Source organism: Echinops telfairi, unplaced genomic scaffold (genome assembly GCF_000313985.2).
Source record: "Echinops telfairi isolate 266 unplaced genomic scaffold, ASM31398v2 ScPeMD7_7469;HRSCAF=8507_0, whole genome shotgun sequence".
NCBI lineage: Eukaryota > Metazoa > Chordata > Mammalia > Afrosoricida > Tenrecidae > Echinops > Echinops telfairi.
Genome location: NW_022111372.1, coordinates 22,897,850 through 22,922,876, shown reverse-complemented (window position 1 = coordinate 22,922,876; position 25,027 = coordinate 22,897,850). Strand labels below are relative to the sequence as shown.

General features: G+C 39.9%; 1 protein-coding gene across 4 annotated transcripts in view; it reads left to right on the top strand.

The window, feature by feature from the left end:
* SCAF4 (SR-related CTD associated factor 4) overlaps positions 1–24,531 on the top strand; it is a 63,680-nt gene extending 39,149 nt beyond the window's left edge. For 3 of the 4 annotated variants that reach the window (XM_045284580.1, XM_045284578.1, XM_004711322.3), the window contains 8 exons: positions 1,963–2,063; positions 2,458–2,571; positions 4,588–4,744; positions 6,060–6,217; positions 7,563–7,728; positions 7,806–7,892; positions 8,050–8,241; positions 23,255–24,531. In XM_045284580.1, coding sequence (XP_045140515.1) covers positions 1,963–2,063; positions 2,458–2,571; positions 4,588–4,744; positions 6,060–6,217; positions 7,563–7,728; positions 7,806–7,892; positions 8,050–8,241; positions 23,255–24,177 — 1,898 coding nt within the window. In that variant the 3' untranslated portion in view covers positions 24,178–24,531. The remainder of the gene's footprint in view (positions 1–1,962; positions 2,064–2,457; positions 2,572–4,587; positions 4,745–6,059; positions 6,218–7,562; positions 7,729–7,805; positions 7,893–8,049; positions 8,242–23,254) is intronic. The other variant, XM_045284579.1, reaches the window with a different exon arrangement.
* Positions 24,532–25,027: the final 496 nt, after the last annotated feature.

Genomic DNA, 25,027 nt, shown 5'->3' with positions numbered 1-25,027 from the left:
ATGTTGTGGCAACATTAATTTTTATTCTAAATAGTGTTCAATCATAGCTCACTTGTTTTTGCATTAGTGTACATATCCTTGGTCTTTGTTTATTAAACTAGTTCTGAGAAGTAGCAGTAGCGAGTGAATCAAACCAGTTAGTGGTACAATCTTGGATCTTATATGTATAATATAAAAGTCATTAATTAGCTCTTCTGTGTGCAGTGGAAATGTTTGTTTGGTTTTTTTTACTTGTTTGACAGAATTATATCTTTTTTATCGATTTGAAATTTATAGACTACATTAGTTTCTATTATCTCCTGAAGTTCATCAATGTGTTACATTAATTTAATAAGGTATCCTCGACATATTGTTGGTATGTCATTAATTCCTAATAAGACTAAAACCTCACTCTGGCATTAAAAAATATCTCAAGGACCCAGGAATTGGAGAAGGGACGATTACATATATGAGGACTTCAAAAAGTTTTGTGGGGATATTTCACCGACTTTATTTTTATTTTAATACAGGTTTTTGTGTGTGTAAAATGAATTTTAATTATGAATGAGGTTGGGTTGTATGTTTACCTTTCAGACCATGAACTTTGTATTGAACAATACAGTGTGCTCATCAAACATCCCCACTCCCTGCATTCTATTCTACTCACCCATGATTTTTCTTCTCCCTCTTGGATCTATATCCTCCCTTTCACTCCAATCAATACCTGTCAACCTTCTAGTCCATTGGTTCACCTTTCCCCCTTTGTTCTCCCTCCCTTGGGAATGAATCTCTAAAGTGTGTCCTTTGGTTTTCAGGTCTTTGTCTTGGTTTTATCTCTATAGTCATGGTCTCATAGACTCTGAGACCGTGTCCTTTTATTGACTGACTTCACTCAGCATATTGTTCACCAGTTCTGTCCATGTCAGGAATGCTTTGTGGTTTCATCATTGTTTGTTAGTGATTCATGGTATTCCATTGTGTGTACATACCAAAGTTTCTTTATCCATTCTTTAACTATTGGGTACTCGGACTGTCCCCAACTTCTTGCTATTGTGAACAGTGCTGTGGTGAACTCCATAGTTCTTCATAGGGAACATAGGGAGTGTCTATGTCAGTTGGTGTTATTCTTTATTGGGTTATATACCCAGAAGAGGTATTTCTAACCCTATGGAATTGTTATTCACAGTTGTTTGAGGTTAGTGCCATACCACTTTTCACAGTAGCTGTGCATGTTTACAGACCTACCAGCAGCATATGTATTTTCCCATTCTCAGCACCCTCCCCAGCATTTATTCTTTTCTGTGTTTTTGTTTCGTTTTAATTGGACTGTAATGGATGTAAGGTGATGTCTTTGTTTTCATTTGCATCTCCTGGATGGCTAGTGATTGTGAGCACTTTTTCATGTTTGTTTGCCATTTGAATGCCCCCTATTTGGTGTTTACTTTCTTTGTTATATTTGATAGTATGTGAATGCCCTGCATTAGGGCCCTTAAATTTGTCCGTGCTTTCTCATTGATGAGCTTTATAACTCTGGGATTTATGCCTTTGGTCCATCTTGAATTCATTTTTGTACATGGGGCCAAGGTATGGGTCTTGTTTTATTAAGATCCAATTTTGCCAGCACCATTTGTTGAAAAGACTGTCTCATTACATGTTTTTGGTCCTTTGTTGAAAAGACTATGTCTTATTAAATGTTTTTGGTCCTTTCAGTTACATTTTTCTAAGAACCTTTTGAAGTCCACTAGTAGTAAACAAAAGCACTAAATCGATTAGTAATCACAATGGTTGGTCCCATGTCCCACCGTTTTCCCAACCTTTCCATATCCTGGTTACTTTTCAAAAGTATAGCCTCAATTTTTCTAGAAGGCTTTAAGTTTCTAGGACTTGTTATTTAAATGTGTGGTGATTTTTTTTTTTTTAACCCTCATAAGGTACAGTGGTGCTTATTGTCAATGTGAATTTATTTGTGATTCTCATTTTAAGTTTGTAGTACTACCCTCTGGGTGGGACAGCTGGACAAAAGGACAACTCAGCAGGATGTTGCCAGTCTCTTGGAAGAGTTTGGTCCGATTGAGTCAATTAATGTGAGTTATTTTATGAAATACTTTAATGACAGTAGAAATAGGAGATTAATGTCATTTTAAGGAGTTTAAGAACCTCAGACCTAAGTTGCAATTTGTCCAGGTTTATAGATGTGGCTAAAGTTAAGATATTAACTTAATTAGCCAAGTTATTTTTCTTGTAGTTTTTACATAATAAGCCTTTGGTAATGATCTGAGTTCATTAATAAGTACATTTGAGATCAAACTTGATGCCAGTGTTCTTTATTATAGTAAATGAAATTAGTCTCAGGTTGTAGGAAGCTGACCAAGGGTTTTGAGAATGCAGTTTTTGGAAGTGGTTGCTTATGTTCCATCTCACTGCTTTTTACTGTTGTCTTTGTCATGTTTTGTAATTTTTTCATTGTCTCTGGGTCAGATGATTCCTCCCCGGGGTTGTGCCTATATTGTCATGGTTCATCGGCATGATGCTTATCGGGCCCTGCAGAAACTGAGCCGAGGAAACTATAAAGTGAACCAGAAATCCATAAAGGTACAGCTTTATACCTATCATTCAGTTCTTAAAAATATAAAGTAATTCTTATCTAAAAGAATTCTAATGTTTTGGGGGGGTTTTCCCTGATTTTATTTTTAATATATAATTTTATTGCGGGCTTTTACGGCTCTTAAAACAATCCATACATCAGTTGTATCTAGCACATTTGGTCATATTGCCATCATCCTTAACAAAACATTTTCTTTCTCATTGAGCCCCTGGTATCAACTACTCTTTTTTCCCCTTGCTCTCCCACCTTCGTGAACCCTTGATAAATTATTTTTATTTTCGTGTGTTATACCGTCTGTTGTTTCCCTTCACCCATGCTTCTGTTGCTTGTCCACCTGGGAGTGGGGAATCAGAATGTTTTTTTGTTGTTTTTAATAGTTTTATTGGCGTATGCTTCATATATAAAATTTAATCATCCTGTCATAGTAAGATTTGTGCACTTATCACCACAATCAATTTCATAACCCTTCATCCTCCTATTGAGAGTGTTAGCTCTCCATTTCCCCCACTCTCCCCACCATGCCCTGATCAGTTGCCAGTCCAGCTACTGCCTCTGCAGATCTACCTCTCCTGGATTTCAGATGCAACAGGAAGCAAACAGAAATAAAACCCGACATTAGTTACTAGACTAACTACAGAAAAACCTCTGTCAAAGAGAAAGAAGACAGTATTAAAAACTGAAATGACTTTAAAGTAGATCTAAAGGGAGATCAAATAATGTGTATTACATTTTAACCTAACTACATCTGCCAAAATTGACTTTGCTATACTCCCTGTCTGACTATAAGACTATTTGTATCCCTCATCTGTGGTCAGAGGGAATTTACCAGAAGCTTAATCCATGTGGAGACCCTGCAGAAGGATTTTAGACTTCCACTGTCTTGCATAGCCTTCTGCAAACCATAACATTTTAATAAAATTTTAACTGTTGGTGAATGGCAGCTTTGGGGGCCAGGGGGGTGGCGTGTAATGTAGATAGGTTGGCCAAAAATACATTAATTGTTGCTTTAAATATAATCCCTTTTCATTGTTTTGTTATTCAAAAGTAATTTGATTTTCCTTACTATAGTCTTAAAGTTTGCCATCTGATAGTAGAATTAACTGTGGATAATAGTCACCAAATATAGAAATAAGGATACAAGTGGATGGGTATTATTCCTCTAGAAAACACTTGAACTTTTTCAAAGAAATTGTTAGTTTGTGTTGCCTCAGTGTTATAAAGCTTGTAAGAATCCTAGTCCTATGCCTAGATCAGGCTCCAAAAGACTTAATCTATTGAGTAATTCAAGATACAGCCTTTCCAACTGGATATCCCTTACAGAGGGGTCTTGGGGAGGAAACCAGCCAGTCAGGGTGCAGTGTAGCAATGATGAAACACACAACTTTCCTCTAGTTCTTTAATGCTTCCTTTCCTCCGCCCTGTCCGCTCCCCCACCCCCAATCATGATCCCAATTCTACCTTACAAATCCAGTTAGACCAGAGGATGTACACTGGTACAGATAGGAACTGGAAGCACAGGGAATCCAGGACAGGTAAACCCCTCAGGACCAGTGGTGAGAGTTGGCGATACCAGGAGGGTGGAGGAAAGGGGGAACCGATTACAAGAATCTACATATAACCACCTTCCTGTGGGACGGACAACAGAAAAGTGGGTGAAGGGAGATGTTGGACAGTGTAAGACATGACAAAATAATTTATAAATTAGCAAGGGTTGAGGGGGGGGGGGAATGAGAAGCTGATACCAAGGGCTCAAGTAGAAAGCAAATGTTTTGAGAGTGGTAATGGCAACAAATGTGCTTGACACATGGATGGATGGATGTATGTATGGATTGTGATACGAGTTGTACAAGCTCCCAATAAAATGATTTAAAAATGAAAAAGATACAGCCTTTCAAAAGGGACCCCAAGTTTTTGGGGTGAGGTGTCTGTGAGATTAGAATGAGAGTAGTAAACTATCAAGACTTTTGAATTCTTTTTCCATCTCATATTTTTTTGTGAATTAGATTGCCTGGGCCTTAAACAAAGGAATAAAGCCAGATTATAAGCAGTATTGGGATGTAGAACTTGGTGTTACGTATATTCCATGGGACAAAGTCAAACCTGAGGAGCTGGAGGGTTTTTGTGAAGGAGGGATGCTCGACAGTGACACGCTTAACCCAGGTAAGGTAGTATTTTGTTTCCTTAAAATTCACTTCTTGGTGATTCATGTGATCAATCGAATGTCATTTTTATGCTCTTCATTGGAAGGTGTGTTTGGAGTTAGTTCAAATACTTGCTGTGTACCATTTCCATTACAAATAGAGGATACGGTAGTAAGACAAGCCTGGCCTTTGCCCTTAGACAACTTAATAGGTAATGGAAAAGATGCAAACACAAAAAATTTATTACTTAATTACAGTGTCAATCAGGCGTTTCACTGTGAAAACAATATACTACATGACTCTTAAATGGAATGCCATTGGTGTTATGTTCTAATCCAGTGCTTCATCATAATTTCTTTGAGCACATTTAAATATCCAGAGGAACAATGGACAAGTAAGCATGTAAGGCAAGGAGGTCCAGGTATTTGTTGGTGTAGATAAGAGAAATGCTAGATTGACAGTGTGACTAGAGTGGGAATAATGAAAGCATGTATAGGCATGACTTGCAGCCAGGTGACCAGAACGAAGAGCAGCATTGAATAGCATGGCAAAATAAGAATGAACTTTGAGGGTAGTTTCAAACAAGACAGGTGGTTTGAAACCCCAGAGCTGGTGAAACAATTCAGTACTGTTTGCATACCTCTTGTCCTCATAAGAAGCTTCCTATCCATTTAAAACTGGGCATCTGTTCAGGCACACAGGAGTTCAAGGCATGAGACCCTCTGACCCAGGTACAAGTAGCAGGGAAGTGGAATTTCCAGCCTCACTCTCCCCAAGTTCCTGGGAGCTTGAGGTCCTAGTGGAGGGCTATTGAAAAGGCTAAGGTAGAGAGCAGAGGAATGTCTGTAACAGAATAAGGCCTCAGCTGGCAGAGGGAAAAGATGGCTTGGCTTGTTATATGTAGAAACAGGTTGATGGTTATACGAGAGTTACTCTCTAGTATTTTTAATAATGAGGACTGTTTATTCAGAGATAGAGGATGCTTCATTATCTTTGTTGATGTGATTGTTTTAATACTTCAAGTATTATACTGTTGTGATTAATTGCATAAACTCTAGCGTGAAATGAGTTAGCTCATAACCTTGCCACTTCCTAGGTGTGTGACATAGACAAGTTGTGGATGCCCTTCTTATGTAAAGTGCTTAGAATGCTGGCATATATAAAAAGCATTGTTTTACACTGTTTATGCTTTAATTTCATTAATTGAAGGAATTACTAACTTCAATAGGTTGCTAGGCTTTGCTTATAATTAACTTGTTAAAACCCTATCTAGGTATGGAGTTATTCAGTGAAAGTGGTAAACTTTTATTGTTCAATTTCTTTAACTCTCAAAGATTGGAAAGGAATTCCCAAGAAACCTGAAAATGAAGTTGCTCAAAATGGAGGTGCAGAAACCTCACACACAGAACCAGTATCACCCATACCTAAAGCTTTGCCTGTTCCTGTCCCTCCGATTCCTGTCCCTGCACCTATAACAGTACCTCCTCCACAGGTGAGACGCTTGGAGCAATTGTTTAGACCTGTGTCGGAAAGATATCTTGCTAAACCTTGTTAAAAAGGGTGATTATAAATGTCTCCAAAGATATGAGTACATACACATGCACATTCATTTCTAAATTTTTTGTATATCCAGGTCTATTGTTTATAAAGTCAGCACATTTTTTATTAAGTGTTAATATAAACAATAAACTATTGTCACACTTATATATGTATTATTCAACATGTCTTACCTTGTAATAATATCAAACATGAAACTACTAAGAGTTACATATATTCTGTTCTTTTTCTTATTGGGCCTTTATTCTTCAGGGACCTTACGCTCTGAAGTAATCTGGACATGTACTCATTAGCAGCAGCTGTGTGGGAAGGTGGCATAGCTTCCTGTTAACCACGGGGTTGGCAGTTCAAACTCACCAGCTGCTTCTTGGAAACCCTCAGGGACAGTTCCACTCTGTCCTTTGGGGTCACTGTGAGTCAGAATCAACTCAGTGACAGTGAGTTTGGTTGGTTGGTTGTTTTGTTGTTTCTGTTTAACTTTGAGGGAAGGAGAGCTTCTTAATCCAGAATTTGACTGGTTCCATATAATTTATTGTTTTTTCTTAACGACATCTGGTTAATAAATTGAATGCTATTTAACCTAATGGCACTGTCTTAAGAGTGTGTGTGTCATATAGCCAACCATCCCGTTATTAAGAAAAGGGATGGGGTGGGGATCTGGGTTCTGACAGAACTGGGTTTATCAATTCCATTGTGTATATTCATCGGTGTGACCTGGAGCCAATCACCTCCCCTTTGAACTTTTAATTTTCTATATGTTAATGTGCAAATTCTCTTGTTTACCTCCAATTCCAGTAATTATGTGAGGTTTGCTTTTTCCCCATTCTGTCAGACACCAGTATTCAAAATTCAAACTGACTGCCAGTGAGCTAATTCCGACTCATAGTGACCCTATAGCACAAGGTAGAACTGCCCCTGTGGGTTTCTGAAACTATAACTCTTGACAGAAGTAAAAAACCTTGTCTTTCTCTGATGGGGCAGCTATTGGTTTTGAACTGGTGACCTTGGTGTTAGCAGCCCGACTACATTACCAAGGCTCCTCAGACACCAATACAGGATGGTAACATAGAAATGAATGTGCTATCATAAAGTAGAGAGTAAGAATTTTGACTTCTGAGTTTGGTGTGTACCGATGATTACTAGCTGTTATCTAATTTGTGCAATCAGAATTTTAGGGGGGCAAGAACTTTTTTTTTAGCTGTAGGACAATGTCTCGCTCTGTACTCACTATGTGCATGTGGAGGTCGTGAATGTGTGGTCTCATTTTCCTTTCTCTCTAGGTCCCACCCCATCAGCCGGGTCCTCCTGTAGTTGGTGCACTCCAGCCACCTACTTTCACACCTCCTTTGGGAATTCCCCCTCCAGGCTTTGGTCCTGGTGTTCCTCCACCACCACCACCACCACCGTTCTTGCGCCCAGGATTCAACCCAATGCATTTACCACCAGGTATGTTAAGTCTAAGACATTCTTCTCGAACCCAAAATGAAGTGGCACAGCATAAATTGGAATTATTTTTCTTGTAGGTTTTCTTCCTCCTGGACCCCCACCTCCTATAACACCACCAGTATCCATTCCTCCTCCTCACACTCCACCAATCAGCATCCCAAACTGTAAGCATACTTTACCCGTTGTGTTCACCTGTCCTCTTGGGAGTAGAAGGGAGAGTAAATCAGTTCTAGGGACAATAGTCTGGCAAAGGAATCTCTGCCATGCCAGGGAGGCAATTAATTATTCAGCTTCACATGTTGATGTGATTATATTCCTTAGCTACTATCGCTGGTATAAATGAAGACACTACAAAAGACTTATCTATTGGAAATCCCATTCCAACAGTGGTGTCTGGGGCTAGAGGAAGTGCCGAGACTGGTGACAGTGTGAAAATGTATGGCTCTGCGGTGCCACCTGCTGCTCCCACAAGTCTGCCTACGCCGCCAGTAACCCAGCCTGTTTCACTTCTTGGTAAGTTAAATTTTTATCATTAGTCTGTTTTTGTTTTTTCTTTTCATAAGTTAGGATGTTTTGTTTTGTTTTTCTTTTTTAAACAGTGCTTGTTCTGATAATGTGTTCGTTCTCTAAGGCTAATTTTTTTCTTTGAATAATATCTTGCTCCTAAAAAAAAGGGTGAGTCAAAAAGTAGTGCTATTAGGACTCTACTTCATACATGCACTGGTTTATTCCAAATAAAACATTTTCAAACATGTGTCTGTCATTTTGCATGGCTGCAGACAAATTCTTTTCAGAAATATACTTCTTAGTTTTCTTGAGGGTGCCTTCAAAAAAGTCCAAAGAAAATAGTTAGCTTCTCGTGATCTGCCAGACCAGTTAAAGTCAAGGCAAAGAGGTCAGCACAGCAGGTTATAAGGGGTTTTTTTGTATTCTCGAAGGGGTTCTTGATAGATTTTCTCAAGAACACAGGACAATCATGAGGGATTTATTGGGGAAAGTTTTAGGATACTTGAAAAATGTATTGCTGAGGGAAAGATTTGCAGTTGTATAAAGGAATGTTTTCTGTCTGGACAGTCCTGCTTCATCTTCCAGGCTTATAAGGGCTGTCCTACGAGAATTTTGTTGGGACATCTTTCCCTATCCACTCTTCATCCCTGAGTTTTGCCCCTTCAGACTTCTTTTTGCTTCCCAAACTCAAAGAACTTTGAAAAATAACATGATCTGAGCCCTTAAGGATGCCATTTTGACTTCATATCGATCAAAGAACACAGACTTTTTTGGGAAAGGGTTAAAACCCCAAAACCCAAACTACTGTCATCAGGTTGATCCCACCTGGTAGCCACCTAGTAGAACAGAGTAGAACTGCACCCGAGGGTTTCAAAATTCTGAATCTTTATAGAAGCAGCCAGCCTCATCTCTCTCCTTTGAAGGTGCTGGTGCCTTTGATCTCACTGACCTAATGGTTAGCAGCTTAGCTCTTAAACCACCACATCACTAGGGCTTCTGTTGAGCTATATGGAGAAAGAGTAGCTTCACATCTCCATGGTTTTGCTTTATAAAGGTTTCTACTGTTTTGTAGCAGTGGCGCAGTGCCTTTTGACTTACCCTTATTTCTTCCCTTGGTCTTTTACCAAGAGTGTAGCCCAAGAGACAAATCTCAAAGATGGGCATGTTTGCTTGTCTATCTCTAATAAAACTCTAGACTTGCATATTTTAATTAGGAATAGATAAATGATTAAAGTAATCACTAAAAAGCAATTGGGACAAAGTTTATGATTGACATAATTTAAGACTCTTTCCCCAGCCCAGGTGCTGGCTGCCTTCTTTGTGGGATAGCCATGGCAATGAGATGGCTTTGTTCTCTAGGGGGCGTTGTACGGCCCTAGTGTATGCTTATCCCCTGACTCCTCGGTGTTCTCCTTTTTTAACCTGGTGTTCTTACACAGCTTTCAGGAGAATCACCCCTTAAATCTAAATCAGTCATTTAGACTGTTTACATCTTACAGGGAGGGGACTTAAGACCCTTGCTTGCTAGAATTACGTACTGGTTAGGGCAGACTATCTTTTAAATAAACAAATTCATTTGAAGTGACATTGCCAATTATAATTTATACTTGATTGTCTTAATGGCGACCTCCTATTTCCTTAGTATTATACTATTTATGCGAGTCCATTGGTACTTTTAAGATTTGATTATCTTGGGGAGGAGATACATTGGTTACCTCTGGGATTTAGGGTTATGGACATTTATTTTTGGTCAAGAATTTTTACTCTTCCCTTTGTACCTCAGTAGTATTGGACAGTTTTACTCTGTGTGTATTATATTTATAATAAAAATCTGTCTGTTTTTAAATGGCATGCTGTCTCCTGCCCTCTCTAAGATGAAGCTTAGGCTGATGGTAAATTGAATTGATTTTTATTTTCCTTAGTACACAGAATGGGTAAAGGTAAACCAGAATTTGGATTAAAAATTGTTCACGAGTAATATAACAGTAGTTGTCATAATAATGGAAATTGTCTATTTTAATGAGAAAGTTGCTTTGGAGAGTTCTGCATCCTAACAGAAATCATGTAGTAGAAGGAGCATTGGACTAGGAGCGTGGAGACCAAACATCTTTGGATCTGTTATATTGCTTAGCTGTAATAAGATGATGGCTCAACTCCTTGACTGCATTCTCCCACACCTGCACCCCTGATCATGAATTCCCTTTAAAATAGAATTTCCTACTTGAGGATTCATGAGTATTAATTAGACCACTTAAAGCTTTTTACAAAATTGCATTTGTTTGTGCATTTTTCTGAGCTAGAAAAGGGCCGGCCACATAATATGTACTTGTTGAATGAGAATGTTTCACAATCTTCAATAGTTAAGAGCTACTGCTTTCAAGTAATCTTAAAGATTAAGTAGTCCCCGTTGGTTGTATTGAAGCCTATGTTTAAAACTCTGCTCTGAAACACATCAAAAGTTTTGGTAAGTCTGAAACATAAACTTTGTTTTAAACCAAGCACTGCTAGAAAAAGAATCAAACCTAGAATCTTATTTTAGCTTTTATCACCACCCACCTACATCTCTCTGGGTTTTTCCACTAGATTAGAAGTTGTGTGAGGGTAGGGGTTGAGTGGTTCTCAGTGCAAGGTGTTTCAGTTTCTTCACCTCTGATTATCTTCATAATTTTAACCAATTTGGAAAAGAGTAAGGGTTGACCAGATTAAGATGAAAACTGTCTTAATAAAAGCTATGTTCTTAACTGAAAATGCACCAGTTTCTGTCATCCTGAGGATGATGTTCCTGTAGTGGGAAACCTCAAAAAGAATATTTCATAAGCACTGACATAGAGGAAAAATGGGATTTTTTAAATGTTGCTACAAATAAAAGAGAATTTATCCAAAAGACCCTAATCACAGTTCCACCATTTTGATAAGAATTGTAGTAATCAGATAACAAGATTCCTGTTCTGAAGCATCCGTAATTAGGTTGGGGTAAAGCTAAATCTGTAAATTAGGTTAGGTTAACCAGTAACAATATTAGAATTGAGATCGCTTTCACATCTCCTTTTGGTGCTCTAATGTTTTTGTTATGACAATAAGGTGCTGTGCTATACACCAGAAACTCTTTGTAGTGTAGGAAAAATATTAAACCTCAGTGTTTGGGGTTTTTTTCTCATCTGTAGAAAGGGAAATAAAAATGACACACTGAAGTGTTGTGTTGATTCAATGGGTTAACATACACAGGTGCCTAACATAGGGCAGACACCCACTGAGTGGTGGGTGCATATTACAGGTAAGAAATGCCAGAGATATTGAGAACATACAGGAAAAAATGTTTATACTTTGCCATCTTAGAATTACTGAAGCGCTGATTCATTTTGACTGTTTATGTTGACCGAGGCAAACTTTTGACACATGTGTCTTGATAATAGTTGCCTTTAGAGATTTTCAAAATATCCCCAATCATCAATTCACACATACACAATCCACATCGGTTGATGTGTTGAGAAAACCTACTGATCTTCACAGTGGTATTATGTTTGCATTGCATAATTTAGTTTCTATAGTCTTCCTGTTAATTCAAATGATTTTCATTCACTGAAAGATACCATTGACACTTAATTGAGTTCTTGGGTCTTAATTTCTACCTTTTGGCTATAATAACTTTAAACCAACAGAGTTTAACAGGTATGCAATAGATCTTCAAAAATGCTGTCGTGAGAGGCAATGCCTTAAGGAATGGTTTGGTTTAAAGAATTTTCTGTGAGATCAGACTTAGTTGTGGGTGCTAGTGCTGGAGTAGTGACTACTATATCTGGAGTCAGACTCAGCCCACGCTTCTGAACTTGGAAAGAATTAAACCTCCATCTTTTAGAGGTTTTGATAGTTTTAATACTGATATCTCAAAATGAAAAAATTATTTGATGCACAATAATAATTCAACATCATTTGATTTTTAAATCTGTACCTTTTGCTCAAGTTCTTAGTACAACACACTCAGCTACTAGAATACTCGTGCCTTCGGTAAAATTAAGGACATTATACAGTCCAGTAAGGAGAGAAGGAATATGAGAGAGAAAAGCAGTTAGCTCATTCTCTTTACTGTAAAAGTGTCTGTGGTTTATTTTCCCCCCCAACTTTTGTATAACATGTACCCTCTAATATGATGTATAGCTTTTTTTTATAATTAAAAAAATCATTGTAAATGTGAAACTTGGGTTACTTTGGTGTTCCAAACAATAAAAAAATCATACACTAAAAAATGTTTGTTTGTGTTACCTATCTCTACTGTGTTACCAGTATATCCAAAATATCTTTCCAAGGATAAACTCTTCTAAGTTGGACTCATTCCTTTTATGGAGAATTGAAGCCTCTTCCCCTGCTAAGTACATTTTTCATAATTGATGTGCACAGACTTCTCCCAATGTTTGTCATAGAACTGTGAATGATAGTTCATTTGAAAAGATAAGAATAGATTATTTGTGTGGTTGCTTTCCACGCAATTGCTATTTTTCTTGTTGCCAACGGGTTCAAAGAAAATCTCAAATCGGTGGCCTCCAGGTTGGATTGCTGTAACCCTTGGTATGGTGTGCTTCAGGCCTGGGACACATGTATGTTCTCTGCATCACCTCTTTAGGCGGCTAAGGGGATGAGCCCAGACTTGGACACCAGAAATTATATGGACAAAGTCGGTTTGTGGTGGACCTTTATACGTACACAGATACGTTTACTTTTATGCAGTAACTCTTAAAACTGCCTAGAAAATGAATACATTGATCAACAACTTCAGTTTTTAAAACTTTACTGCATTCTAACTCAATTCTGACTCATAGCAACCATATAGGACAACCATATAGAACTGCCGCATGGGGTTTCCAAGACGCTATAAGTCTTTAGGAAAGCAGGCTGCCACCTCTTTTTCGTAAGAGCAACTGATGGGGTCAAATCACCAACCTTTTGATTAGCAACCAAACAGTTTTATCTCCTGTGCTACCTCAATTTAAGTACTATAAACACTATAAAATTGTCTTTGTGGTGGTTTCACTTAGGTTTGGATTTCCCTGGTCCCTTGTCTAGAATTTAGTTTTTCTGTAGCCATTTTTAAAAGAACATTTCAATCAAAACATTAGAGCACCAATCTATTAGTGTCAATAACATTTAAAGAGTCAAGTTTTTAATTGATGTTAACCAAATGTTTGTTGTTTTGTGGTTAGTTTTTAAGATGTTTTTGTAGGTTTTTTTTCCTTACTGTGAACCTTAATGTGTTGTTTATGTACGTTAGATTATAAACTAGAAATACCATCTTTTAAATTTTGCGGGGAGTGAAGGGGGTTGGGCAGAAGAAGCTTGTTGGCTGTCTTTATATGAGGAAAGTGTTCTTGAGAAGATTTAGATTTGGATTGGTACTCACAGTTGAAATGGTGTCCAAGAATGCATTATGGTGCCTTCAATATAAGGGAATAATTCCAAATAACAAGATGCAACATGTTTGTCATGGGTGTGTTTGTGCATAAATACACTGTGTACTTTCTCAGATGGTAAAGTACTGTGGGAAGGGTTTGTGGAAAAAACTTGAAAGCGGCTTATCACATTGTCTGCATCGCTAACGGGCCGACACTTCCTAAGTTGCTGCCGAACTCTAGCATCATTAAGAGCATCATTAAAAAGAAAAAAATCATCATTAAATGTAAATCTCTTTCTGAGCTTGAAGAAGGTAATCATTGTTTAAGTTAGAGGGGGAGAAGCCCTCCTTTGGCTTTGGTAGATAGAAGATACTGCTATGCATATTTTCAGGTAAGAATTGTTTTCTAGCTGACATTGAAAATAACATGCCCTGCAGACCACCTGATAGAAAGCTAGCTTTATATTACAAACTTTGAAATATCACCGTATAACTGAACTCTACAGAATAGCTGCTATATTTGCCTATCGTAATGAAGAAATATCAGTACTCAAACTAAAATTTTGAAAATCAAATATAAAGCCCTAAGGAAATTAAGGCACCTGGCGGTGCGACTGTTTTCAGTACTGTGCTAAGCAGAGTTGGTTTGAACCCGCAAGTTACTGCACCGAAGAGAGACCTGGAGATCTGCTTCCGGAAAATGCCTACCGAGAACCCCTTTATGAGCCACTTCTGTCATGTGGTGTCGCTGCGAGTCTGATTAGATTGACTGGCAACAACACAAAGGAAATTTCGGTATATTATTGGCCGGGGGAGTTGGGTGGGCAGGGGTCATTTTAGGAGATACTAGTTGGTCTCAGATTGATTTTTTTTGAAATTTTGATTGCCATATATTTGGTTTTATCAAAACTATATGCCCCATGTGCTAAAAACATACACATCTCAGTAGTTGTACATTGTTGAAAATTCAAATTTCTCATAAGATTTCTTGCTAACATTATAAGCATGTATTGTTAATCTTTATGTATGATGCAATCTGAAATGCACTTTCCTCTCATTCTCTGAAAACTGGCTGCTTTGTTTTCCCAGTGCCCAGAACACGTGTGGCTACTCTACAAATCACATAGGAATCTTTTCAAATGAGTATGTGCTACATGTAATTAACAGATTAATGTAGGCAAAGGAAGTACAATTGGTGGTTGTACTCTGCTACCAGTTTTCTAAAGAAAACACCTTGGGGCAGGGGTGTGGGATATGAGCGGTATGTTTATGTAAAAGGCTAGTGCCATTCATTTTCTGAAGAATAAATAAAAATGAAACTCTTGAGGACTAAAACAAAATGTTGAAAAAACCGCAACCTTTTGTAAAGGGCCCTGCTGGATTTGCAGTGGGGAACCACACTGTTGGAGAGCCCTGTTGAGGAATAACCTTCTTGACGAGTCGGTGATCACTTGTGCCAGCACCACTCACTCAGAGTCCACATGTACTCAACTCAGTACTGACTAGGTGCCAGGCTCCCTTTTGAGTACCAGGGAAAGTGGAATGGGTTAAGACAATGTTCAACTCAGTACTGACTGGGTGCCAGGCTCCCTTTTGAGTACCAGGGAAAGTGGAATGGGTTAAGACAATGTTCAACTCAGTACTGACTGGGTGCCAGGCTCCCTTTTGAGTACCAGGGAAAGTGAATGGGCTAAGACAATGCTAGTTTTCCTGGGGCTTACATTCTAATAGGGATTTAGAAAATAAGCAAATTGATACATAATTTTACACGGAGATCGTTTTATGAAGGGTGTAAAGACAGAGTGTCACAAGGGGTGTCTTAATAGGGTGGCCAGGAAGGTAACATTCAGAGGAAGCTGAGTAAGGGATGGATTAAGCCAGGTGAATACAGAAGAAAGGAAAAGTATTTCTAATAGAAGGAAGAGTGAATAAGAGGAATGAGAACAAGTGTGAGCAAAGGAAGAGTGAGGGAGGGGATGGGCTTGAAGCAGGTTGTCATGGCATGGACCAGGTACTGAGTGCAAGGAGACTGATGTAGGCATTTGGGTGTCTTTTATTTTCAGAGGCCTGTGTGCTGTCAATAAATAGGTTGTAGGAGTTAAGGGCAGGGGAGGAGGGTACCCCTTGGATGCGGATTGAGCGGACAGCTCACATTGAGGGTAATACAGTAGAGGTGATAGAGTGGTTAGATTCTGAATGCATGTTGAGAGTCGAGCCTTGAAGATTGTTTTCTAACGCAGTGGGAAAGAAGGGAGTCAAGGAAGACTTGCACTGACTGGCGTCAGGCTTGGGTCTGTGGCGTCTGGTAAAGTGCAGCTGCCAGTCCTGTGTTCAGATGGAGGAGTAGCTGGAGTTGGGGGATGGAGGGGAAGCTGTTTTTGTTTCTTTAATTTGACCATCATATCTAGCAGTGGGTGTCAAGTAAACAACAGGTAAATAAGGTTTAAAACTGTGAATTATGGGGCCATTAGCAGAAAGAACCACTGGAACCTGTGAGAGTACTTAGGAATGGCATATAAATTGAGAAGCCGAGGAGGCTGAGCCCTGGGAGACTTGAACATTTAGCAGTTGAGTACACGATATCAAGAGTCAAGAATATTTCCCATGTGCCATTAATCTTTCAAACACTTTTATATATTATGGCATAAGCCTTTTAGCCCTGTGAGACAGGAAAAGTGGCTCCCATTTTATAGAGAGAAAACAAGCAAAGATGAACTTACTCAAGATCACAAAGACTGAGCTAATGTCAAGTAACCTTATTCCATTATACTCTTGCATAGCAAAGGAGGGTAAGAAGGCATAGCCAGGTACGTAGGAGGCAAATACAGGGTGGTATTCTAGTAGCCAGGGAAAGGGCTTCTGGAAAGGAAGGAGACATCAACTGTTGGTACTATTCATGATCCGGGCCAGAATGCTGAGCCTAGCCATTGAAGTTAACACAATGAAGGCTCCTGTGACCCAGTGGAAAGTGATTTCATTGGAATGGTGGGTACAAATGCCCAATTACCCAGAATCAGAAAAAATTGGCAGTGAGTAGGGACATCTAATTGAGCTTAGGAAAATTGGACAACTGCTAAAAGATACAGAATAAGGAAATTTTATTTTTGCTTTTAAAGATGGATGGCATAGCTTGTTTCTTACTAGAAACCCCATTAGAGAATTTTGGTGCAGTAAAGAACAGAGGTAATTGCTACTATTGTGTACATGAGCGAATGGGAGCCATGGTTCAAATGGAAAGCACAGATGACGAGACAGAAGGAGAAAGTAAGTAGACACTGATGCCGGTGAACGGGTAGACTGGGTGGTAGGTAGGTGAAAGGTGTTTTTTGAAATGTGCCATGTCCATATAATGGGTTATTTGGTAATAAAAACAAATGAAGTACAACACAGATGAATGTGTAAAAAGTCAAAGAAGCCAGCCTCTTGTTGTGTGATGTGTTCATAATAGGCAAGTACATAATTAAGTGGTTACCTGGGTTGGTGGGAAGTGGGAGCAAGAGCTGATGGATACAGGTATCTGGGATGATGAAAGAGGTTGTGGTAATAATGGTTCACAAGTTTGAGTATGCCCAAGACAATGCAATTGGACACTCTACATAGAATAGTAAGCTGCATGAATGCTCTCAACAAAGTTATTATAAACTAAAATAACCCGGTAAGAATGAACAGAGGTTTAGGGAAAAAACATGAACATGTGAAATAAATGGCTGGGGTGCAAGAATGAAAGTTAACTAGGAAAATGTTGATTTGCTGGGTTATGAAACAGTTGCTGTCAAGTAGATGCCAACTGATGGCAAGCGCCATGTGTGTCAGAGTAGAACTGTTGGTAGTATTTTCAATGGGTGCTCTGGGAGGGATGCCATCTCGAGACCTTCCTTCCAAAAGCCCTAATAGCCTTCTGATCCCCATTTAAAGTGGGGCAGAAAGAATGGTGGGGCAGGGGTGGGCAGGAGCAGCAATGCCTCACATGGTTTAGGAACATACTAGATAGCCTGGTTGTGTTTCACACCACTCTTGGGGGTTTCCAGGTGAATAAGCTAAGGGAGAACTAGGCTCCAAATCAGATCACGAGGGAGGTGAAGACATGAACGACATTGGCGCCATGATCCCATTGGGATTGAAGGTTGTCTGGGAAGGAAGTCCCAGAGAGAATGACTTGGAAAGAAAGGGAAGAGGGCCTCCAAGAGTGGGGTGTGTGAAATTGAGAAATCTGAAGTAATGAAAAATCCAGGGTGCCCTGGAGGCAGGTCATGGTAGAATGGAAGTGAAGATCATCGGAGAACAAATAAAAATCAAGGTGATTCTTTTTCCTTCTGCCTCTACTCTCCTCTCTGTTTGTTGTAGCAAACCCATTTCTCAAAAAGTCCCACATAATTTGCCATTTTTTCTATGAAATCTTCAACTGGCCAATGCACTTGGTCACTCCCATAGTTACTGAAATCAAAGCTGTTTTCTGTTGTCTTTCTGACTACATTTCTGTGGTCCTTGCCCTACTTATCAATATGCCATTTGTATCCCTTTTCTCCAAATATTTCATGGTTCAGGCTGTATTCCAATCATGATGTCAACCTCCCCACCCTGTACCTTCCTCCCCTTTAACTGTTTAATCTATTCATTTCACACAATTTGGGGTATCTACTCTGGGGGGAAGATGAAACTAGCTGTCTGCTCCCATAAAGACCTATAGGCTAGGAAACTACATAGAGTATGAATTAAAATCAACTCGATGATGGGATTGGTTTGAGTTGACTTTATGTTGTTAATATCACTTCTCCCAATTTAATTTTAATTGCTAAATAGTCCTCTCTTTTTTGGCCCTCATAAGAAACATCCACAACTACATCTTGATTATTTTTAGTTAAACTCCACAGTTTATTTCCTTCTCAAATTTAAGCACAAATGTTTGGGGCTGTCACTTTTTTATCTGCCTTGAACTCTTGGTACATTAAAAATTTATACTTCTATCTAATTTGTACTTCACCTGATTTTAAATGCTGGGTGCTGCTGTGACAGGAAAGCTGCCTAGGCTAGGAGTTTATGGGAGCTGATGGCCGTCAGGTTTTTCTCCTGTGGAGCTATTGGGCAGGTTCAGTTGAACACCCAAGCATGATTCCTGAGCTCTGGGTACACAGATCCTTCAGTACATCTCTACCACATGTAATTCAGGTCCCCCCATCACGCTGCAGTGCCTTGTGAAACTTGTCATCATCTTTCCCCCAAACGTGCTTCTCTTCCCAAGATCTGGTCTTGAATGATGCTTCCATCAACTCAGACATTTAAAGTAAAGTACGTTCCCCACTCTTCAACCCTCAGTCCTGCCCCTTTATCTCCTCTGTTAAGTGCAGTCTCAGCTCTGTCCCAGTTCCTGGATAAGAACGAATTACTCCCCAGTGTTTTCTTCCTTCCCTGTATACAACTTGCCAAAACAGTCTTTGAAAAACAAAAGTAGGATCATCTTGCTAAAAATTCTTCAGTGGCTTTTCTTAGCATTTCATAGTCCAGATTCCTTTTTAGGTCAAATAAGGCCCCAAGTTGCCCGGGCCCACCTCATCAGCCATATAAACCTCATCTCAACAGTTTGTTGCTCCACCCCGTTTTAAGCCTTTTTCAAAGCTGCTGCTCCCTTGACAACAGTGTTCCTCCTGCTGGCATTAACCTTTCCTTTGAGACCCAGTTAAGAGATTCCCTATGACTCCCACTCAGACTCACACATACCACAGGTGTGGCTGTACTTGCTTGTGCTGTGCCCTGCTGGACGGAAAGAACTGCTTGATTCTGTAACCCCGGTATATAGAGGTCCTGAGGTAGGGTGCAGACAGTCATATATGTGTGAAGTTTTTCAATTTGCAGCACTGGAAAATGTGTGCATGAGATGGATACTTGCTTTGGGTGCCATTTTTACGTAGCCAGCCCATTACAGATGTCAGTGATCTACACATAGCTTTTCTTCTGCAGGGGCTTCTGCCACCTGACCCATTTTAAATTCTTTTCTTTTTTTAATCATTTTATTGGGGGGTTACACAACTCTTCACAATCCATACATCCATCCATTGTTAAGCACATTTGTACATTTGTTGCCATCATCATTCTCAAAACATTTGCTTTCTATTTGAGCCCTTGGTATCAGCTCCTCGTTTTTTTCCCCTCCCTCCCTGCATTTTAAATTCTTACAAAATCAATATATGGTTAATATTTAGAAAATATTAGGAAAGGGCTTCAAATTTTTTATGGGAAAGAATAAAATTTTTAGGTAAAAATAGGTAAATTTTTTCCATGAACTTTTGAAGCCCACTGATTGGTAAACAAGAAACAGAAAGGAAACTGGGGAGGGAGGGAAACAATGAGCTGATAGATAACAAGGGCTCAAGTAGAAAGTGTTTTGAAAAGAATAATGGCAAGTTATGTACAAAGGTGCTTGACAATGGATGTGTGGATTATTAAGAGAGCCCCCAATAAAATCTTTAAAAGCCCAACGTCCATAATGAAATCCATATTTCATGAAAGATGCTGTTTGGGGCTAGGGATACTGTATGACAGTGATGTATAAGTTTTGTTGGCCCTTAAAAGTTGAGTTTATAAAAAGGAAAAACAGCTTGATGTGATTTTTTAGCTTTATTGGTAAATGAAAGAAATAGTGCATAATATTTTACACTAAATATTAAAATACAAATACCCATATGTTAAAGAAGTGAGGCAACACATTTTTTTAATGTGCCTTATGAGAGATTTAAGTAGATGAGAAATAGTAAATCAGTCTAGATACTTCTCAAATGCATGCTGTCAAGAACTTATCTATGTTCCTTAGAGACCTGTGTTTATATTTATTCAGAAGGGGAAAAAAATTGTCCTTGCTCACTGCTGAGCAGGGCCACCCTGTGGTTGAGGTGAAAGAGCCAGTCGAGAAGTCAGGAGTTGATTCCCATTGCCACAAGACTCATCTGAACTGAATTTTGTTGTGATGAGACTTGGAAACTCCCTCTAATAAGCCTTCCCCAATCCCTCTAGTGTTAGGAATGTGGCACTTGGCCTCTGCAGCCTGGGATGCACCTCACCAACTTCCATAGCAGAGTAAGCTTTGGCCAGTTTAACCCCTTGTAAACAAGCCTTTTCTAATAAGTTGGTTGAAAAGTCAAGTTGGATTTTTTTAAAGGTGGTTCCATATGATACCTCTATTATAAGAGACATGTCTGGACAGGAGCATTTTATTCCGAGTTGAAGTCCACCAATGTTAACACTCAAAAGAGGGGAGGCACGTTTTGGGTGCTTTTTGGTCACCAGGGTATGGCATACACTCAAATGTCCACTCAGTGATGCCGAAGAATGTGTTCAGTCTGCCACTGGGTTTTATTTTCATCTGTAAGATGAGGTTGGTGGGTTTTTGCTCACTGGGATGTTCCTAACAAGCGGCTAAAGGGGTGCTCCTTGCCTCACCCATCCTCTTCACAATTCGTTTTTATTCAGTTCTCGACTTCAGACCTGGCTCGTGGCAGCACGGCGTAGTTATGTTTTTTCCAGCTCCAGAGTATTTACTTTCAACTGTGGTGGGTAGTGGGATAATTCGCAACAAGGTACAAATTACCAGGAAAGTGTTTGTTTCTGCTAATGTAAATATTTAGTGTTAGACTATCACCTGTATAGAGAGATAATGTGTAGAATAATTATTTGGACACTTAAATTATGTACCAAGGTATTTTCTCTGTTTTAAATCTTAACCAGTGACAGTTACTATCACCATTTTATTTGCCCGATCTCTGAGATACATGTCTACTGTTAATTCCTTAGTAAAACTACTTTCCCATACATCTTTATAAGCATTTGTAAAGCTGGTGAGTGTGTGTTTAAGAGTTATAAACTGGTGAACGTGTTTTCAGGTATACAATTTTTAGTGGTTGGACTTGATAGTATAGGATTGGACCTTATGCTTGTGTAGCAAAATTGTAGAAATGCTTATTTATCATATTCATATAAAAGGAGCCCTGGTAGCAGAATGGATTATGAGTTGGGCTGCTAACCACAAGGTCAGCAGTTCAAAACCTCTAGTTAACCCTTAGAACAATGGTTCTCAACCTTCCTAATGCTGTGACCCTTTACAGTTCCTCATGTTGTGCTGACCCCCCAACCGTAAAAGTTATTTTTGTTGCTACTTCATCACTGTGATTTTGCTATTATTGTGAGTCAGGTGACCCATGTGAAAGGGTCGTTTGACCCCCCAAAGGGGTCATCATGACCCAGATTGAGAACCGCTGCCTTAGAAGAAAGATGAAGCTCCTACCCCCGTAAAGAGTCGGTCTCAGAAGCCTCAAGGGAAGCTCTACACTGCCCTAAAAGGTTACCATGAACGGTCATTGATTCGATGGCAGTGGAGTTTTCTTCTTCTTGTGTTCAGTGTTCATACAGAAAATAGGGGTACTATACCAGGAACATGCAAGACTCGTCGGTTCACTGGCATGACGGGGAGAAAGGTGTTATAAACTGTACATAAAATCACATTCGTGGCAAAAAGACTGCAAGGGTCACTTTCTGGCAGTGTCACACAGGCATTTCTCTTGATTCCCAACCCATCCCATGTGCTCATGTTCTGACAGAATCTAGAATACTTTCTATTACCAGAGCACAGTGGTGCCTTCCTGTAACAAACGAGAAACCAAAAACAAGTTCCTTATTCTTTCCATTCATTATAAATGGACTGTTGAACTTGTCTAACTCTTACAGTACCATGTGAGCAAACCCTCAGGAAGATGGAAAAAATAACGCCAGTAAGGCTGCTTTACTTGCAGGTGACAAGTTGTATGTCTCACCACCCTGTCAATAGAATGAAGGTGACTGGCGGGGTGACATTCCGTGGTCCTTTTGGCTTAGCAAGGTTCACATTAGACTGTACTTTGAAAGGGAACTTTAAAAGACTTGTAAGGACCTTTATTTTGTAGGCATTAACGTAAAGTGTGGGGTGTGGGTTATGTGTTGGGTTGCTAACCACAAGGTCCGCACTTTGAAACCACTAGCCGCTCTGGAAGTTGGTCTAGGAAACCACAGGGACGTCTGCCCCGTCCTGTGGGTTGCTATGAGTCAGGGTTGCCTCCGTGGCAGTGTGTTTGGTTATTTTTGTTTTTCATGTTTAAGTGATGCTTATTGCATAGTAACTACATGAAGGCCTTATACAGACTGAGAGTAGCATTGAATTTTTCTGGTTCTGTGACCTCATTTCTCCATAGTCTTAAACTAAGATGAAGACTTAGAACCCAAGTGTAGAATTTTGTTGAGCATGCTCATAAAAATACTCATTTGGCTTGCATAGTTACAAGGGTTTATCCGGTGGAGACTTACGCACATTGTTTTTCTCAAATGCTTTTTAAGTATTTTGAGTGATGAACAATGAATGGTGGCTACAGGAGATTGTGGCCTACTGTGTTTAATGATTGGCATAGTGCAATTTTCCAGCATATTTTGACCTATAATAAAAACTAAAACGTCTTTAAACTGGCCCAAACATGTTATTCGCCGCCCGTCCCCCCCCCCCTCGCCCATTAAGTTTATGATACTGCAGTTTGAAGCCATGTGTACTGCTTCACAAAATAGTGGAGGTAAGAATGCTGTCTTGTGTGTTACTTAACATAGTGTGCTGTCCTTGCCTTTTAGGCACGCAAGGAGTTGCACCTGGTCCTGTGATTGGGCTCCAAGCACCGTCTACTGGTCTTCTTGGTGCCCGCCCCGGCCTGATCCCGCTCCAGCGCCCTCCAGGAATGCCTCCCCCTCATCTCCAGCGATTTCCTTTGATGCCACCACGCCCTATGCCCCCACATATGATGCCCAGAGGCCCACCACCAGGACCAGGGGGCTTTGGGATGCCTCCACCTCACGGAATGAAAGGTCCCTTTCCACCTCATGGCCCCTTTGTTAGGCCTGGGGGAATGCCAGGGCTTGGGGGTCCAGGCCCAGGCGGCCCTGAAGACAGAGATGGAAGGCAGCAGCCGCCCCCGCAGCAGCAGCAGCCCCAGCAGCAGCCACCACCACAGCCACCGCCGCCATCACAGCAGCCGCCGCCCTCGCAGCAGCCACCACAGCCGTTTAGAAACGACAATAGGCAGCAGTTCAATTCAGGTAGAGATCAAGAAAGGTTTGGACGAAGAGCTTTTGGAAATAGGGTGGAAAATGACCGGGAACGGTATGGGAACCGTAATGAGGAGAGAGAGAACAGTAATCGTGAAAGGAGAGATTGGGGAAGGAGGAGCCCTGACCGAGACAGGCACAGAGACTTGGAAGAGAGAAATAGACGCTCTAGTGGGCATCGAGACCGAGAGAGAGATTCTAGAGATAGAGAGTCACGTAGAGAGAAAGAGGAAATCCGAGGAAAGGACAAGCCTGAGGTGACAGACAGGGCAGGTGGTAACAAAACCGCTGAACCTCCCATTAGCCAAGTGGGAAATGTAGACACCCTTTCAGAACTTAAGGGAGAGGCCGAGGCACCAGTCAAACCGCCTGAAGAGTCACCTGCTGAGGCTACCTTGTCTTCGGTTGAACCTGAGAAGGATTCTGGCTCAGCAGCAGACGCTCCTCGCTGAGGCTGGACTGACCAAAATGTGACAGTGACACTTGGTGGAGCGTAGCGCGTGAGGTGTACAGATGCTGTATTATATTTGCTCCTGCCTATCACAGCCCTGCAGTAGTTGGTGGGGAGTTGTAAGCAATTTAATTGCTTCCCTTCTATTTAAAAATAGCCACAAAATAACAAAAAAAAACCTGAAAATATGAATAAATATTACCCTTTTGCTGTAACTTTTTTAAAGTTTTGACTTTAAAAAGTTTACAAACCGTAATTAGAAGTGCTATTTTTTTTTTTAATTTAAGACAAGGTAATGGTGAAAGCTCCTCAAAACCATAGGGATGTTTTTAATAAACTCTATTTTCGTAACAAACTTTAATGTGTGCTATTCTTCCTACACTGCATTCAGGTGGAAAAAGATTGTTCAACATCAAAGTTTGGCTGTTAATACTTAAGTCTAAATTAGACTAAGATGAAAATAGACATCTTTATATTCTCATTTGTAATACTTTGGAATTTTAACATTTCATTCAAAGGGTAAAATGTTGGTGGTTTTAATGTTAACTGAAAAGTTCCTTGTTGGTGTTTGAATTTCAGTTAATTTGAGTAGGGGCGAGCTCCCACCCCTTCCCCCACTGAGTTTGTGGTACATGTCCTGATTTGTACGGAAATTTTCCCAGGGTGAAGGGAAGCTGGATTCCGTGGTTACAATGTACTGTAAACTGATTATCTGGGCATTATTTACTTTGAAGGCGGGCTTTTAAAACCTTTTTTTTTTTTTTAGTTGAAAGAAATGAAGGTTAACATTCACAATCAAAAAGCTCTTGTCATGTATTCAAGGACTTTAATGCAACCGTTTCCAATGAGCC